General features: G+C 41.5%; 1 protein-coding gene across 1 annotated transcript in view; it reads right to left on the bottom strand.

The window, feature by feature from the left end:
• The window catches only part of CRB1 (crumbs cell polarity complex component 1), a 131,047-nt gene that overhangs the window by 30,657 nt on the left and 80,399 nt on the right, over positions 1–19,991 (bottom strand). Inside the window, exons 6-8 of the mRNA XM_089688663.1 lie at positions 12,550–13,488; positions 9,529–10,149; positions 2,742–3,639 (exon numbers count right to left, since the gene is read on the bottom strand). Coding sequence (XP_089544789.1) covers positions 2,742–3,639; positions 9,529–10,149; positions 12,550–13,488 — 2,458 coding nt within the window. The remainder of the gene's footprint in view (positions 1–2,741; positions 3,640–9,528; positions 10,150–12,549; positions 13,489–19,991) is intronic.

The following is a 19,991-nucleotide window of genomic DNA, read 5'->3' as shown; positions in this document are numbered from 1 at the left end:
ACGCAGGTTTGTCACGATTTACTGCGTTTCATCCCGTTTTGTCGCGTTAAAGCATTTTTACAGCTAAAAAACTCCTCTAGAAACCCAATAGTCCTGGGTTTTTTTTCCAGCCAAAAAACACCCCTACAAAAAAATGTTGATTAGTCTGTGTGCATGGACACATCGGATAACATTATAGGAAGTTTACTGTCTGTAAAAAAAAGCATCAAGAGCCAAAAACAGCAGCTGTAAAAACGTCCAGTGTGCATGAGGACTTAAATACTTAGCAAGCAAGCGCTTACAGTAACAAGAAAAAATCATATCTAATGTTCAGTAGAACACATAATGCTATGCCAAGGGTATTGCATGAGAGCTGAATATTTGTTTGCAGCCAATGCAGGTATATAGTAATAAAAAAACAACAATAACAAGACTGTTGTACCCAATGCAAAGGTTATTTACAGTTGCGTCGTCAGAATTGACCATGACCGAACAAACTTAAAGTGGAGTTCCAGCCGTTTTTGTGTTTATTAAAAGTCAGCAGCTGCAAAAACTGTAGCTTCTGACTTTTAATAAACACACACTTACCTGTCCCAGGGTCCAGTGGTGTTCTCACCTGTGCCATCCCTTCTCTTCTTCTCTCCATGGCACCAGCATCTCAACTGTGAGCACCAGGCTGTGACAGCTTGCGACTTCACAGCTGGGTGCCCACTGCGCATGCGCGAGTCGATTGAACTGTGACACCTGATTGGTCCGACAGTCTTCTGGGACCTGCAAAGGTTCCCAGGAGACTGCAGAAGGGAGGAGGGGGCTGAACTTCTGGCTTACTTCATCGCGGTGAACTGAGGCAGAAGTGGGTGCGGGTACCTGTCAAACCAGGTACCCACTCCACTATCTGCCCCAAAAGATGCCAAATATGGCAGTGGAGGGCGGGAGGAGGCAAACAAGCGGAGCTTCCACTTTTGGGTGGAACTCCGCTTTAAGTAAACCATAATTTCTTTAGAAAACCAAAAATCAATAAATAAAAAGAGATACGATCTATTATGTTAATGGTACATGGGTTATAGTGATATTACTACTTGATTGATATTAATATTTTTTAAAACATCCTTGTGTCTTAATATAGTGATCTGCTTCTGATAACTACAAAAAGACCAACGTGCTGACAGAACATCTTAAAGGGTCTGCAAAGATAGATTTCCCAGTAGAGTGTATTGTTCATTTTTTAATGAGGACCCCCAAGTATAACGTTTGGTACTTTATTAGCAGAATTGCACTAGAAATTGGATGGTGCACCTTAAAACAGTTTCACACCACCATAAGTGAATGCTAAAATGATTAAAGATGGAGTGTGCTGTCATAGAAGTCCAGATATTGTAACATTTCTTCAAAGCAATTTTGTAGGCACAAGTCAAGTGTGACATTTTGGAGCTCAAACACGCTCCTTCTTTAGACAAATGGTGACTGCTATTCAGAGCCATCATGTTACTTGTACAACTACTGTATTATTGATATTATATTTTATTTAAAATATTTTATAGCTAAAAGCGGTATTTTTTCTGCTAAATATAATTAACATGGAAAACAGAGCACACATATATTATTTTAAATTAACCTCAGCCAAAACCTTTTTTTTGGGATGGGGGAGAACCATTGTCTTGCATTTACTGCTGCCTATTTCACCATTGGTGAGAATTCTCCCCATGTTCTGTCCCTTGTCATTTGGACAGAAAGTGAGGATAACCTTTTTATGATTAGATAATGAGTACAATCTGTATAAGGTTTTAATTGCTAATGTTGTCCACACTATAAGATCTCCCCTCACTTCCTGTCCTGGTTGGTCAGGGAGCCAAAAGTTGTGACTGTGTGTCACTAAGACAGTGGAACTGACTTTAACTAAACCTGAAAAAAATGTTTTATATAGAGTTAACGTGGTTGTAAAGCCTGAAGGTTTTTTTTTAACCTTACTGCATTCTATGTTTGAAGGTAAAAAAAAAACATCTGCAAGCAGCTTCCCCCACAGCCCAATCTCGATCCAGCAATGTACACAAGAGCCAAGACTCTTTCAACTGTCTGTCTACTCATTGGCTTAGATAAAGCTGCTGTCAATCTTAGTCAGTGACAAGGGAGGGGGGTGCAGGGCTGAGATCCAATCTGTGTCTTATGGACACAGAGAGCAGGGCTCAGGAGTGAGCATGCACGAGTGCCCCCATAGCAAGCAGGTTGCCATAGGGGCACTCTGCGGAGGGAGGAGCCCAGAGCGCCAGCGGGGGACCCAAGAAGAGGAAGGTCGGGGCTGCCCTGTGAAAAACCATTGCACAGAGCAGATAAGTATGACATGTTTGTTATTTTAAACCAAAAAAATGAACCTTTACTATTCCTTTGACCTTTTACAGTCCATTGTTGTAAAGGTAGCCTTATGCAAACTGAAGCTCTACCCAATTATTAGGACTTATTAGCAAGCCAAGACAGCTACAAATGCAAGGGATGGCAGTGAAGATTCTAATGCAGCTAAGTTGCACAGCATACACAGAGCTGACATTTTAGGATGATACATACATTCTTACCAAACTGAGAGCAGATATTTCAGATTGTGAGAACATACTGTGAAGAATGAAGGTACAGTTGCGTTAATATATACAGATGAAATGACATTTTCATTACACTGTAAAAGTAAGAAAGACCAAGGAAGTGTAACCACATGCAGGTCATATCATATGCGTCTAAACAAAATGTCAGAGGTCCCCATGTGTGTTTCTCACCTGCAGTTTGATCCTGTAAAGTTTGCTGGGCAGAGGCAAAAGTACCCTGCTGGTCCTGGAATGCAGGTGGCCCCGGTTCTACACAGATGGTTATGGCAGCTATTGATGTCACAGTTAGTCCCGGAGTAGCCGTCCTCACACTCACACTTATAGCCATTGTGGACAACACTGCAGTTGCCACGCACACAGGGGTTGAACAGGCACTCGCTGATGTTGGCTTCACAGAAAGCTCCAGTCTTCAGTGCAGGACAAGTGCATACTGGATGGGTGAAGACATCATTACAACTGCCTCCATACATGCAAGGTTGAGAGGCACAGGGGTCAGACTGTAGGCATCCTATGACAACACTCTCAGGAGAGATTTTCACAAACTGTTCCCTTTGTGGTTTAATTATTAAGTAATCTGAATCTGCAAAGTATGGTAAATGTATTCCTTCTATTAACACTGTGCCCAGACATCCAGTAAAATTCCTGTTTGAGCCATTGTTAATGACACCCATGTAAATCTCTGTACCCTCCTTTAGAAAGTTTAGATTTCCTGTGGCATGTGAACTGATCTTCTCGGGCTTTCCATCTATTTCCATCTGCCATATGGAGGACTGTAATCCAGGAGCAACCATTGATAAGGTAACCCTATGCCACAGACTATCACACACTGATGACACACTCATCAAGCTTACTGAGCTGAGGCCATTGCCAGTTTGTAGGTGGAAATGCAGTTTTCTGTCCTGGATACTAATTATGATTCTTTCTGGTTCTCTGTTTGCATGCAGAAGCACAGAGTCTGACTTCAGAGTGCGGAAGCCAATTGTCAGGTTGGTGAGATCCCTGGTAATCTTCCCGTTACTCCTAAATACGACTCCATTGCCTTCCCCACTGAGAAATGCACTGGAAATGCCTGTTATAAAACATACAATTAAATGGACGAATCATACCAAATAACAGTTTCATAAACCATGAGGATCAACAAAGGTTGGTTAGGTCATTGACATTTGCATTTAAGGATTCAACATTACTGCTCTGAAAGTCAGGCAGGCGGGAAACCAGATTCTTTCCCCTGAATCTCAAATTCCAGCATACAGAGGAGACATCAACAATTTGTCTAGGTCTTTCTAATAGGCACCTTTTTGTACCCTTGGGGTACATGCAGCAGCAATCTAGAAATGATGGTCTGAAGCCCACATCTCTTGACGGAGGTCCTTTAGAGAGTAATCCAAGTGGTGAGTAGGTACCCAGTGAATAGTGTCCCTTATATGATCTTTGAAGCAGTAGTAAATACAGCAGAAAAGATAGTTAAAAAAGTACACAAATAACACATGTACTGTTCATATGAACATATAAGATATATATGCACAAAACTAGGACCCAGAGACAAGCCTGAAATCCCTATTATAATACACACATTGGATAACCCTGTACACATTGGAGGTTTCCGAATAGAGTTAAAGTGGTTGTAAATATCTGAAATGAAAAAATGGGCAAAGAATATCCTTCTATCACACTTTTTGCTTTGGATTGAGGCAAGAACACACTTGTTCTTGCCTCAATCCAAAGCACCTAGTGTGATGTCTGGCTGCTCTCTCCTTGCTCTGCAATCTGCCTGCAATTAGTTACTTCTGACAGTGTTTAAAGCGGAGTTCCACCCAAAAGAGGAAGTTCCGCTTTAAAGATTGGTCCCCCCCCCGCTCCCCATTAAGGATCGGCAACTTTTGAGAGCGGGGAGGGGGGGGGGGGGGGGGACAGGTGACAGGTACCCGCTTCCACTGCGATCGCTTAGGCGATCGGAAGCGGAAGTTGTCCTGCTACCCCCCCCCCCGAAGTCTTGTGGGACACGTGACCAGTCCCAGAAGATGACGGGTCATTCAGGAAGCGCGGCACTACTTGCGCATTCGCAGTGGGCACCCGGCTGTAAAGCCACAAGCTATCACAGCCTGGTGCCCACACTGAAGATGTTGGCCTCCTGAAATAGAGAATGGCCGGTGAAACAGGCTGCGACTTGGGCAACGCGGGATCGTGGGACAGGTAAGTGGCTGTTTTTTAAAAGTCAGCAGCTACAGTTTTTGAAGCTGCTGACTTTTATTTTTTTACAGAGTGAGTGGAACTCCGCTTTACCTGGACACCAGATAATCATTTGGAGATGGCCCCAACCTCCCCCTCCTTTCCCAGCACACAGCAGGTGATTGACAGCCTCAGCTTTGCATGTTCCCTTATGGGACTGTGTAGAGGGGTGTGTGTGTGCATTCGCTCCACACAGGTCACAGATTGCGCTCTGTGCTGTGCAATTTGCTGTCAGATCTCCACTCCCTGCCTTCTAAAAACACATAAATGCCCTTTGATGTGTGTGCCTTAGAAGGCTTGGAGGGAAGAAGGCTGAAGATAAACTTGTATAGCTTATGTAGGAGGATTAGTTTAATCTCTGTGTATCACCTGAGTCTAGTTATTTCAGCGGTTTATGTAAGGGTTTACAACCACTTTAAATGTACGTATAATTTCCCTTTAAAGCTAAATTGTGGAGGAAGCAAAGTGCTTTCCTGTAAGTTTCATATTTACAGTTTATCTACTTTCTTTCACAAGCATACATACTCAAGTCCAGACATGTTTGTCTTTATTAACTCTATGGGTAGTAAAGCTGCTGCACTGCTTTTTTGGTGTTAATCTCTTTTGTTAATGTGTTTTGACAAATTTACGAAGCATTCTGCAACACTTTTGATTCTGACAGCGACTCATAAGCCAAATTCAGGTAGTTCTAAAATGCCTGTGCCAAATTAAAAATAAAATACCATCAGTTCAAATCTTTAGTTCAAAAGGTGAACTAAATTGGACCACTAATTTGGCGTACAAAGAGAGACCCTGGCGGAGACAGATTATGCAAAGGTGTCTCATGTGCGTTTCTAAAAGTGGCTCATCATGCACTAAGTTCATGTACAAGTTTTGGACAGGTAAATGAATAAGGCGCATGCTGCACCACTTTAAAATGCATACGAGACACTTTCACAAGTTTTTTCTGAATTCCAGGGTAGATATTTTTACTTTTCTTTCCTATATTGGATTTTTTTTTTTAGATAATACTGGAATTATGTTTTGCAATATTGGTTTTAGCATACTTGTTATATTCCTGATAAATATTTTCAGCTATCTTGGGATGTACAACATCATCGATCTTAACATCTTTCTTTCTTGCATAGCTTAAGGGGTATTTAATAAAATGTAAAGTCTGGAAAAGCGCATTGCTGAATGTGAGAATTTGAAAATCTGACTTTGCCAAATTATGGAAAATGGAGAAACGGGAATGAGATTTTAGTGTCTCTTTTGTAAACTTTGAAGATGAATTTCTGATTGTTTTAAGGTGATTTTACAATTTGTCCACTTTAACTTCCCCCAACAGAAACCAGAGAGTGTTTATTAAATAGGTACAATTTAGACTCAACATAGTGAATTTGCATTCACTGTAGTTATTCACATATGTGCAAGGGTAAATCCCATTCTTAAACTCCCATGTGCCTGACTGGGTGGCTAAATAAAAAATTGTTCTCCTTTATTATGCCACCTTTCATACTATTGTGCCAAGGGATTGCCAATTTTGTCCAGCCAGTTCTGAGATTTACATAGCCCTGCTAGGCAACATGTCAAGCCTAGTGACCTCCATTTTTGTACTGTAGTAATCCAATACAGGTCTCTTCCCTGCCCAGCCTTTGATTTGATAGTGAAAAAGCAGCAGTAGACTGATGAAGTCATCACAACATCCTGTTCCTTGGCAGCACATGCTGTATGTTCATGTAGCAGAGCCTGGTAGACTACCGGTGCTGGCTCTTCCTATCTAAAGAAGAGTTGAGTTTTTTTATTTTATTTTTTTTAATTGAACCAGGGATATTAACGGAGATCTAGGGACTTATACTAGCTGCAAAATATTTATTAATGAATATGTAACAGCAATAAATGGTGTTTATTAAATCTGCCAAGAGACCAGCAAGTGGATACCATTTTCTTTCATGTTTTACAGAAAATTGTGGGTTCTGATTCTGACTGTCAGCAGTCAATTTATTATTTTGTGCATTTAGGATATGATAGAAATGGCATAAGATGTCTTGGCTTGACCTTTAAGCATATGATCAGCAGTAGATTATAAGGCCAATCATTTTGTTCCTAACTAGCCTTGCAAAACCCAAATGCTAACAACTGCACCCCTGGCAGCCCTAATGCTATCACCCCCCAAGATGGATCAGCTAAACCTAATGGAAGCAACTGCTAGCCCTGCTTATGTTGCTTAACCCCTAGATGCTGAGCGCACACATATATGTGGCTTCTCGGCGTCTGGGCCTTGACGTCGAGCGGCCGCATATTTGTGTACCATTTGAAAATACATATGTGCTAAAAACATTGCAATCGGGACCTTTTCCAATCATGTGACCGCCGTGACAGCAAATCACGGTGGTCACATGACCCAAAAACCCCGCCCCGCCTCCCAGCTTCTGAAACCTCTTAAAGGGCCGGGAGGTGCCAGCGCAAAAGGGTTAAAGTGTATCTAAATCCCAAAACGAAAAACATTATTTATTGCAAATTACCTGTCCTTAGATGTGGATGCTGCATTAGTTTTTATTTTTCAAGCTAAAACATTTTTGGCAAGTACATCAAATGAGAGTTGTTTTAGCCAAAAATGCAGTCCTTTTGTGACTTTCAATGAGCTTAAAGGGTAACTCTATTTTTGTGGGAAAAAAACAGCAAGTTAAAAAAAAAATCATCTTGTGTGTTCAATTGCAACATAAGTCATATTGTAATTTAATTAAAAATGACCTTTCCTTTTCAATCTGCAGTGCTGTAATTTTCTGTAAAATGGAATGCAATATGGCTACTTGGAGGTGTTCTGTAGATAGAATGTGTACAGAACACCCCCAGAAACATAATTTCCTGCTTGTAAGATTGGCTCACTGATTTTCCCAAAAGTCTGCACTTAGATACAAGCCAGATTTCAGGCATCCAATGCAACAAAAATGTGATTATGGTGAGATACTCTCAATAGGAAGTCATATCTAAAGGGATGCAGACCCTGCCACTTTCCTCATTAGAATCCTGCAGGTGCAGCAGCTGATTGATAATTATGAATCCGATCCCATTAGATTCACTTTCCACATGGACACAGACAAACAACTTTTTCTTCAGAATAACAAAAGTTAAGAATCTGCTACTTTGCTTGCTAAAATCCATGCAATATACATAGATGACCCAGAGGGGAAGGCTTTTTTCTCAAGAAAAATGGAGTTACTTTAAAGAAAGCACAAAGCACCCTATCTTTACTGTGTAAACATCCAGTCCTGTCATTCCAATATCTAATGGAGGTGAACAAAGGCAGACATATTTGAATGTCTGTGTGACAACCATGGTTTCATCCATAAATACAGTAGAGGAAAATTAATATGTGCACTACATCTAAGCAATATAAAACATTTTTCTTCTTTGGGGTTTAGAGACCCTTTAACTGTAACCTGTGAATATGATGTCCATATGAACATAGGGAGGTTCAAGGACATCACTGAGAATGGAAAAAGTTTAGGAGATATTGGTCAGGCACAGGGGCGGACTGACAACTCATGGGGCCCCTGGGCAAAAGGGGATCATGGGGCCCGTTTCCTTGCCCACACTCAAAGCACACCCAAAAAAGCTTATAAAAAGGTACCAGGGGCCTTTCATGGGGCCCCCTACTGACCCCGGGCCCTCGGGCAGTGCCCCAGTGCTCGAATGGTCAGTCCGCCCCTGGTCAGGCATATAAGTTTTTTGTTTAACAATTTTGTTGTACCTCTAAATCCAAAGTGAAAAAACAAAAACACTGTGAAAACAAATGAGGAAAATATGTGTCAACACCTCAAGTGAAATTTTGGCTCTATATTATAACTAATAGTCCCAATACAAAGTCCATCCAAGTGATTAATCAATTTAAGATCTCCAGATGCATTCCACCACCTTTGCCACACACAGCCTCCTACCAATCAAAAAGACCCCAAGTTAAAGGTGGTTTTAGTGCACTCAAAAGCATGGGAGATCTGCTGCAGCAAATGTATACTAGGACGTGGGAACCACAGGGCATCCCAACAGGGAATATCAGTTAAATCACCTCTCCCGCTCCACATGTCAATCAAGAGAAACAGATAACAGCCTCCATAGTGTAAAACCACTAGCTTTAATGATCAATAGACTGTATATCTTCTCACAATCCTGTATGTGTAAAGGGCACATCAAAAGAATACACAGGGTCAGCTCCAGCATGCGTGATGATGTCAGCAGAGGCTCTACCCAACGCGTTTCATCCCAGCAGTCATTCTCAATGAGCCGGCCCCTTGAGCACATCTGATGAGACAAAATGCGTCACATGGAGCCTTTCAACTTTTGGTAAGAGGTCTATTTGATTGCTAGGAGGCTGTGTGTGGCAATGGTAGTGGAACTCACCGGGAAATCTTGAATTGATTAACCACTTGGATGGACTTTTTATTGGAACTATACGTTACAACATAGAGCAACACTTTCACTGGAGGTATTAACACCTATTTAATTTTAATTTTATTATTTTAATTTGTTTTTATGGTGTTTTAATTTTTTTACTTTGGATTTAAAGGTACAGCATAACAATATTGTTAAATATAATGTATGCACTTGTATTCCGGTGTTATTGAGCCCTGTTGTACAGATATAATAAGTAGTGATTTTTTTTTTTCGCCCTGAGCACATTCTTTTAGTTCAGTTATATAGAAGCTTCAAGATCACACAGAAATACACAACAGTGATACTACTTGCTTACACTCATATCCGCTGGGCATAGGCTGGCACACAGATCCAAGAGGACACCTGGTGAGCTGACACCAATCCTGCTCACATCTCGCTGCAGTGCAATTGTTTTTACACCCCTTTGACACGTTTTTCAGAAATGGATCTTCATATGACTTAGAACTAGGGAAGAATGCCAGAGGTTTGTCATCAATCCTCAGATCTTGAATACAACCCTTAAAGTATCCTCCATTTAGAATAGTTTCTAGAGGGTCCACCAGTCCTCCCACATACAGTGTACTTATGGCCTGTTGTCTGTTAATGGTCATAGATATTTGAGCTAGGGATGTTGATGAAGTATAGACTTCAAAAGTGTCTTTTGTTAGCTTCAAAGAAACCAAATGAAAAAGAAAGTCATTGATACGAGTTTGTCCTTTTGAAATAATGCCACTTCCAGCTTTTGCTTTTAATTTACCATCTTCAATAAACACTGTGATGTCATAAAATGTGGAATTTCCAAAAGCAAACAACAAACCAGAGTCCTGTTCTGCTCTCACAAATGCTGATAAGATGATGTCATCCATATGTGTAGAGAGAGTGTGGAAAACGGCATATGAAGATACCTTTCCATGTCCAAACTCCACCACTTCATATTCTGAAAGCAGCAATACAGATTTAACAAATACAAAATTCTGAAGGAGATACTAAATATTGCATTATATACTGTATATTTATGTATTCATAACAGAAAGCAGCTTGTGCCCATCACAAGAGGATTTCCAGCATTGTGATTAAAAAAAAGATATGCAGCTCCTGATGCTTTGCTAACTCAGTGCTAAGAATCTTTCAAAAGAATACAAATCCCCAGTATACTGGGAGTCAGTCTGATGAACACAGTGCTAGATGGTTAGTAGCAGATAGATTTTTATAGAAAAAAAATCCTGAGCAAATCAAATGTGATATATTTTATGTGCATACATTGTTATACTGTTTAATCTGCTAAAACAGCGTATAAACATCTGTTGTATCAGGGTGGAAGCCTTTAAAAAACAGATATTCTGAAATACCATCTACTGTGAAATGTGTTCTGACAAATGGGAGGTGTTTTTCCTGGTTTTAGAACTGTATATTTAGTGAGGAACTTTTTATTGTACATCCACTTTGACTTTTGTGTTTATGAGTTTGTTAAACTCTTGTTGGGGCTTAGTCATTATAATCATATAATTACCAGCATATACTGATACACAAGGTCAATAAAGCCCAAAGCCTCAGCTGGGAATACATTTTCCTTAGTTCCTTTCCTGACCACTTAGTAATAGAGGGGTAACCTTCCCTACCAGAGGGGTAATCTTTCCTACCAGGACACAAACAGCAATATAAATTTAGCATATGTTCTAATTCTTTGTATTCTACAAAAAATTATCTTATATTATTGTCTGTGTCCCTATTTACGGATCATACCTAACCTTCATTCCTGTTAACCAGAAAGTTAACAGTAATCTGGGACCCAGACAACAATAAAAACAAAACATGATTTTCATCCTTTCACACTTAAAACATAGGTTTAGGTTGGAGTTTCACCTACACATACAAAAGGACAAGAAGATCTAATTACATAATTTTCTACTGAAAATAAAATAAAAATACATCCTAAATAGTATTTATTGGTAAATAAAATTATAGATTTGAATATGTTATTTGAACTTGGACATTTGATGGATCCCAGGCTCCTAATGAAGAGAAAAATTAAATAATTGTATGTTGAATAAGAGTAAAGCCAATGGAGCGGAGCGGGTTGCAAGAAAGAAAATCGCTCAACTCCCCCATCAACACAGTAAGTGTTGATGGATAACTCCCTCCTGTGGAGCTATTGTGTTCTCCCAGTGGTGGTGGGGGGATTAACTGTCCCCTCTGGGAGAACAAAGTGACTACTGCTTGTGACTATAATAGCCGCTGCCACTAATTCCATGTAAAATCTGACAGGCTGGATGTACCCAAGTTGATCAATCAACCTGGGTACATTCAGCCTGCTCATACATGGTTTGAATCTTGGGCGGTCCCTGCTGAACCAGCCAAGATTCGAACCGTCTATGGCCAGCTTAAGACTGGTGTTTTAAGGTATTTGGAAATTAAATTTAATGTTTACAGAAAATATGAGGTTAGGGATAAGAAGGGGAATTTATCAACCCTACCTGAGGAAACTGTGTATTAACTTCATTTCATATATGGATAGCAAGAAGAAGCTGAGGAAAAATCATGGTTTTCATAATCAAATGACCCTGCCATTATTGGGTTATTTATAAAAATAAAAAATGGGAATTTCTGTAAAAATATAATCTATACTAACCTATCTGGTGGCTCATTTCTTGCCACTGCTTCATTGCAGGTCTTTTGCACTTGCAGGTGTGATATTATTCACACTTCACCCGCCACACACTGGTTTTCCTCTCATTAACTTGATTGTCACCACAGGACATATGAGCTGCTGGGAGGAACCACTGCATGTGGTAGGGGGAATAGGTAATTGGACCACCTGCAGTGGCTAGGGAGTAGAGAAATGATGTTTCAGGACACAGACTTCTGGAAAGCTATAGTTTAATTGAGTAGATGTCAAGTATAGGTGATCTACAGGACACCCTTCTTTTAATAAGTGACCATGTGGTGACAGAGTCACCTTAATGTACATCCCATAACAGAAACCATCCCATTTTCAGAAAACTCCAACTCTCAGGAATTTCATTACATGTAACCTTTCAGATTGACTTATTTAATTGTTCCGATATAGTCCTGTCCTTTTCTCATACAGATCTGAATGGAAAGCTGAAAGATGCTGAAAGTATTCTTATATTTTAATAGTGATTCATCTTTTTATGCTAACAAAAGTGAAAAATATCACAAATATCAGCCTCTTTACCCAACTACTGTCTGTCTGTTCCTTTATATACCTATGTGGAATGCCTATATACGTTAAAACTGTTTCACTATTTATTATACATCTAACACCATAATTTATAGTAGAACATTTTGTAATCCTTTACACAATCTCTATTCTTACCTGTGGAGCAGTTAATCCCTCTATAAGGCCTATAGCAATCACAGTAGTAGTTGATCCATAGATTAACGCATTTCCCCCTGTTTTCACATGGTTGTTTCTCACAGTGGTCTTGTCGCTTGCAGCCAACTTCAACACCAGCCGATTTCCCAACTTCTTCTGTAATAACAGTGGTACCTACTTTGATATCCCTTAAGCAGCCCACAAGCCAGGGCTGTGTTTCCACTATGTTATTACCATGATTTTCCTCTTTGGTCTTCACTGGTTGTATACCTCCTATCGACATTCCCTGAAACTCAATGTTGGTTGGGCCATCATACCTGGACTGCGTTACACATGTACTATCACAAAAGGGGTCAAGTAGTCTAAACTGGATATTGTCTGAGAATATAATTTCAACAGTATGCCAAAGATTATCACTAATATTGCGAGACAAATGTAGAAGTGTGCTCCACTGAGTATTATTGAGAAAATCCAAGAATAAAAAGCTCTTTTCTATATATAATGACAGAGAAGCCAGCTTGGTTCCAAAGCTGAAAATAACAGCAGTTGTCTGGACCGTGGAGAAACTCAGAGATATACTTGAAAGTGAACCCCTTTGGGGCTGAACAGTAATATTCCTAATAGGAAGAATTGTTCTTCCATTAAAGGAGAACGTTGTCTGTGCTTGACAGTCAGGGCCTATATATCCTGCAGGACAAAGGCAAGTGTGGTAGTGTTTGCCATCCATTATATACGGAACACATGAACCACCATTGCGGCATGTCTGTTTTTCACAGCCACGGAGCATCTCTGTGCAATCTGATCCTCCATAATAATGCCCCTTTGGATCCTTTATTGTAGAACAATGGCAAGTGTAGGTGCCATGAAGATTTTCACATGTGCCTCCATTCTGACAAGGATTTGACTCACACTCATTAATGTCTTGCTCACAATGGACACCTATATTGAATAAAAAGAAAAAAAAACATTTTTCAATAAAGAACATATACGGTTTATTTTATATATAGTGTGTATCTATGCATTGATGTATCAGTCATCTATATCAAGCTTGTATGACAACCTTGTAATGGTGGCAATGTCCTAGCTAGAAACAGACTTTATATATTAATGATGGCTTACCTAAATATATGAGAAGTGAAGAGAGATATACCCATATAGCTGGACAAAGCATTCTCAGGGCTGTCCACTGAACAGATTAGCTGTATCTATGTGCATCCTTTTACCTGTATTCCGTCACTGGATTACTCCTCTGCACACACTGCTTCTTCAATCTCATAAGAGCAGCTTAGTCTAATTCTGCTACCGGTGTTTATTCAATGAGCAGCACAAAAGATCTGGATAGTGGGGACACTTTAATCATCATGCAGAGCAGAAATCAATAATCAACACAGATACAATCCTCTTATCTTGTTCTTTTTTTTTAAGCTGAAATTTTATACAAAAATTAGTATGGATAACTGTATACTAAAAGCAACAAAGTGGTTAAACTTCTCAGGGGATCTAAGTGATGCTCTTGGATAAGTGTGCTAGATGCTGTCTCTGGCAGGCATTCTGTTGTAAAAGGGTTTTCTGAGGACTCTAAGACTGGAGGGGATATTCTAGAATCTAGGCTACAGAGGGAAGCTGGAACATAAATGTCTTTACATGTTGTCAGTAACAAGTGACAATTAGATTGTATAATTTTAACAAACTAGAAGTGAACATGATGGTTAGCTGGTTTAAAGCCCAACTTCAATAATATAACAAAAAGATTGTTTAAGTTTTGATCAGAATGAAAAGTTATTACTATTATTAGTTTTTTTTTAATGACCAAACCTGTTGAGAGATTTCCCATTATTTTTTACTAGAACAGGAATTGAGGGGAAACACAGACAGCAACAAAGGAATCATGGTGTTAGAGCAAGTGAATGTGCATATTATATATACTGTGGAATCTCATTCCTCAAGGACTCCTGGGAGGAGTGATGGTCTCAGCCCTTGGATTCGCTAAAATGCCTTCCATTAAAAACTGCGAGGTACAACTGGCTTCTTGAATAAAAAAAAGAGAATGTAAAAACATGGTGATTCTATACTTAACAGTCTGTGCAATGTACTATGATGTAAAATACCCATATTGCTCCTCAAAAACAAATACAATCTATTTATGGGCTCACATTAGCTGAAGTGGCAATAAAGAAGTCCTTTTTTTTTTTTAACTAAATAAACTGTGACTTGGTAATAATAACATGGGCTCTATTGATTTATGTAAAGTGTCAGTTTATATATTAGAAACAGTCATATTCAGAGCTGTACAATTTTTACAGTGCTACAGATCAGATGTAACCTGGAGGGTGCTTGACATGATTGCAATGGATGGCGCCGTGCAGACCTGGGATTGTAGAGCAGAAAATTACCATCACCCCAAAGAAAATGTTTCAGCAATAAACTGTGAACCCAAAGGGAGAGATTTACTAAGATTGGAGCATGCAAAATCTGGTGCCCATAATGTCATATTGGTTGATAAGCCAGAGCCTTGCAGGGTCCCTGTACTTAAAGCAACACAGTGTCACCATCACATATTTTCTTTTTCCAGACATTTTTTTCAGCAACCATAAAACAGCCATCACATTTAAAAAAATAATATTTTTGTAATGGTTTGTTAATAAATTAAAATTTAAAAAGTTAAATATTAATTTTAAAAAAATATTTAAAAATCTGTAGAAAAATACCAGTCAAGAGAAAGAATGACAGCCAGTTCCCACTGTATTCTCAGAATGACATTTGGAAGAGATCTTCTGAGAAATGGTGGAAGAGCAGGACCAGCATATACCAGGTACGCCCCAAAATCTTTGTATATCTAAGAGCTGCAACTGATTTACAAAGCCTTTAAGTTTTTCTTTTGTTTTTTTTCATCACAATCATACGGCACCTTTGGTATATGCCAACTTTTGAGTATATTAAGGTACAGGTGTGCCTTTGTATAAAAAACCCCACTATGTGTTCTACCCCATTTGCTTAGTTAGTATACCAAAAATCAGACTGCAGATGCAGCAAAACCCTTGTGTAAACTGCCTGATTTTCTGCTGCACTCAGGAGTATATATATTCCATTTTCCCATGGTGCCTGTCCTCCAGTATGTACAGTATGTGTGACTACAAGCTCCATAAATATGAATGGGAGAGCCAAGCTGAGCCATATTATGCAATGCATGTACTCCACTACACTGCAACTACAATTATATCCTGTGTGTTCCTCATATCAGATCCAAGCATTATATCTGTCCCACACTTCTATCAGGCAGTCAGTGTTAATTGTTGAATGGTGAGAAAACAAGATCATTCTGATGCTGCTCTATAGGATTAGAGGATCCAGGCAGTTGTTGTTGTGACCAGAATAGACTGTTCTACCTCTTATAACAATGATAGCCTTACATCACAGTAACAAAACAGAAGAAAGAGACTCTGCTTGAAGTGTTTCTCTTCTTAATGTTTTTACCAATGTGATATATTCTCTAGAACCTTACATGTGCGAACATGTGGTTTCTCTTGTGCTACACTTTTTTCAAAGGAGATGTACAAACATACATTAAAAATAGGTGTCAGGCTCCTTTTAAAGCATCAAATATGATTTTCTAAATTAAATTATATATTTTTTTCTGTTTTCAAAGTACCAAAAACTCAAATCAACATTATAAATTAGCTATATAACAGAAAAAAAATGCTGTGAGAAAATACTACCTCTTTAGCTTTTAAACTTTGAGGAGAGATATTGCATAACTATAAATTAATTGGGAAAATAAACTTCACAAAAACAATACAGCAAAAATAAAATTAAAGAAGAGAACCCTGTTGGGATGGGAATATAGGATATACAATGACGTATATTTATATCCATTATCACCATGGTGGTTCCTAATTTGTATATATACAAAACATATTTTACATTTAATTGAAATGGCAAAAAAATCCACCAGGTTTAAATGATGTAATATCTATCACTGCAATGACTATGTTATTATCTTTTGAAGAAACCAACTCAGACACAGCTAAATAATCAGAAAAAAATATTTTTAATTGCTTCACAAGAATGTTGCATGCCTACAAGCTAAAGTTTAAAAGTGTAGTTAAATAATATATAGTATAGTTTGTAAATCTTTGCAGGGCTGGCCTTCACAGTCAGCTGTCTAAAAATCTTCTCACCACACGATGGCAGTAATCTACAAGCTGTCTACATTGAGTTTTGCAAAGTCTCCTAGTCCGCAGCATTACTTCACCATACATAGGGTCACATAGCATTACCTTTAGTTGTCTGTTTTTATTTGTTTAGTCATTTTCTGAACTTTTTTGAAAACTTTTCTGGAAATGATCTTAAGGTTACTTTTAGAGATGAGCGAATTATTCAAAAATTCGATTCGGCTGATTCGCCGAATTCGTGGAATAAATTCGATTCGAGGCGAATATATTCGCTGCGAATTTAACTTATAAAAAGGGTGTTTCTAGGCTTCAGAGAGCCTTTATATTAGTGCAGAACACTGTACCTTTAATTTAAATGCCCTTGGAGTCTGCTGGGGAAGAGAAATAATACTGTCAGTCAGTATGACATGCAGATGAGTGCCGTCGATCTTAGAATCACCGCACACTTCACTCATTTGGGCAGTCACGGGGCCAAAACCAGAGTGTGGAGCCACAGTGTGGCGGCGGTGGAGGCAGCAGCAATGGGAGGCCATACAGCACCCTATGACAAAATGGAACCCACCAGCAGTGTGAGGAGACCTGAAAGTGGCACATGGCAGAGTGTGGCGATGGAGACAGCAGCAATGGGAGGCCGTACAGGGACCCATGACACACTCTGGACCTGGCAGCAGCATGAGGAGGCGGTACAGGGGCCCATGACAGATTACGGGCCTGGCAGCAGCATGAAGAGTCGGTACGGGGGCCCTTGGCAGATTACGGGCCTGGCAGCAGCATGAGGAGGCGGTACAGGGGCCCATGGCAGAGTGGCGGAGCGTAAGCAGCTAAAATTGAAGGCCATACAGAGGCCTATGATAAAAAGTCCCCCCAGCAGCAGCGTGGGGAGACGACTATCAAGAGTCCAATGGCAGAGTGGCGGAGCAGAAGCAGCTTCAATTGAAGGCCATACACAGGCCTAGGTTAAAAAGCGGAAGCCGTCAGCAGCGTGAGCAGACGACAGAGACACATGGCGCAGGGTGGCGGTGGATGCAGCAGTATTCGGAAGCCAAACACAGGCCTCGGTTAAAAAGCGGAAGCCGTCAGCAGCGTGAGCAGACGACAGAGACACATGGCGCAGGGTGGCGGTGGAGGCAGCAGCAATGGAAGGCCATACAGCACCCTATCACAAAATGGAACCCACCAACAGTGTAAGGAGACCTGAAAGTGGCACATGGCGCAGGGTGGCGGTGGAGGCAGCAGTATTCGGAAGACATACACAGGACTAGTTTAAAAAGCGGAAGCCGTCAGCAGCGTGAGCAGACGACAGAGGCACATGGCGCAGGGTGGCGGTGGAGGCAGCAGTATTCGGAAGCCATACACAGGCCTAGGTTAAAAAGCGGAAGCCGTCAGCAGCGTGAGCAGACGACAGAGACACATGGCGCAGGGTGGCGGTGGATGCAGCAGTATTCGGAAGCCAAACACAGGCCTCGGTTAAAAAGCGGAAGCCGTCAGCAGCGTGAGCAGACGACAGAGGCACATGGCGCAGGGTGGCGGTGGAGGCAGCAGCAATGGAAGGCCATACAGCACCCTATCACAAAATGGAACCCACCAACAGTGTAAGGAGACCTGAAAGTGGCACATGGCGCAGGGTGGCGGTGGAGGCAGCAGTATTCGGAAGCCAAACACAGGCCTCGGTTAAAAAGCGGAAGCCGTCAGCAGCGTGAGCAGACGACAGAGACACATGGCGCAGGGTGGCGGTGGATGCAGCAGTATTCGGAAGCCAAACACAGGCCTCGGTTAAAAAGCGGAAGCCGTCAGCAGCGTGAGCAGACGACAGAGACACATGGCGCAGGGTGGCGGTGGATGCAGCAGTATTCGGAAGCCAAACACAGGCCTCGGTTAAAAAGCGGAAGCCGTCAGCAGCGTGAGCAGACGACAGAGACACATGGCGCAGGGTGGCGGTGGATGCAGCAGTATTCGGAAGCCAAACACAGGCCTCGGTTAAAAAGCGGAAGCCGTCAGCAGCGTGAGCAGACGACAGAGGCACATGGCGCAGGGTGGCGGTGGAGGCAGCAGCAATGGAAGGCCATACAGCACCCTATCACAAAATGGAACCCACCAACAGTGTAAGGAGACCTGAAAGTGGCACATGGCGCAGGGTGGCGGTGGAGGCAGCAGTATTCGGAAGCCAAACACAGGCCTCGGTTAAAAAGCGGAAGCCGTCAGCAGCGTGAGCAGACGACAGAGACACATGGTGCAGGGTGGCGGTGGATGCAGCAGTATTCGGAAGCCATACACAGGCCTAGGTTTAAAACTGGAACCCAGCAGCGTGAGCAGACGACAAAGACGCACATGGCAGAGGATGGATCTGGCAGCAGTATGAGAAGGCGGTACAGGGGCCCGTGGCACAGTGGTGATGGGGGCTACAGTAACTGGATGCCAGAAAGTGGCCGATAGGGCTATATACTGCATGGAATTATAAAGTTGTAAAGACAGCGGCCTATTTGTCCCTAATAACATGTTTGGGGCATGATTCATGGCGGATTTAGTCAGTTGTGTCAGTAACTGGTGGTTTGAAATCCAGACTAATCCACGCCTGATTCATTTTCACAAACGTGAGTCTCTCCACACTTTGGGTGGACAGTCGTGTCCTCCGCGGAGTTACAATACCTCCTGCCGCACTAAACACGCGCTCCGATGCCACGCTACTGGCCGGGCATGACAGCCTTTCAAGGGCAAATTCAGCTAGTTGGGGCCAAAGGTCAAGTTTCGTTGCCCAGTAGTCAAGGGGATTGTCTACCTCGGTTGGCAGGGTGCTGTCCAAGTAGGCCCAAGCCTGTTGTTTGAGGTCCTGCTCCAGGTCCACCTGATGCTGCTGCTGCTGCGGCTGGTTAGTAGTTTCCTCACTGCGCTGGTGAAGAAAGCTACTCATCATCGACTGCAGACTGAGGCAGCCGCTGCTGGTGGAGCTGCCACTGCTCCTACCACCCCACCCCTCCCCTGCTGCCATGGCAGCGGAACGCGAGCGCACAGGGCCCACAGTGTCTGAGGATGGACGTTGGCGCAGACAGGCAGAGACCAACTGACTACATAGGTGGTTTTTATAGTACTTTATTTTGGCCTCCCTCTCAGCAGGTGTGAAAAAGGCCACCATTTTTGAACGGTAGCGAGGGTCCAACAAGGTGGACAGCCAAAAGTCATCCCTCTGTCTGATGGTTATTATTCGGCTGTCGCTACGCAAGCAAGCGAGCATGCTATGGGCCATTTGTGCCAAGGAATGCGAGGGACTCCCTG

The sequence above is a fragment of the Staurois parvus genome, unplaced genomic scaffold (genome assembly GCF_062004578.1).
Source record: "Staurois parvus isolate SC_StPar_1 unplaced genomic scaffold, SC_StPar_1.0 ptg000450l, whole genome shotgun sequence".
Classification (NCBI taxonomy): domain Eukaryota; kingdom Metazoa; phylum Chordata; class Amphibia; order Anura; family Ranidae; genus Staurois; species Staurois parvus.
Note: the sequence above shows the minus strand (reverse complement) of the source record. Positions and strands in the feature narration are given on the sequence as shown.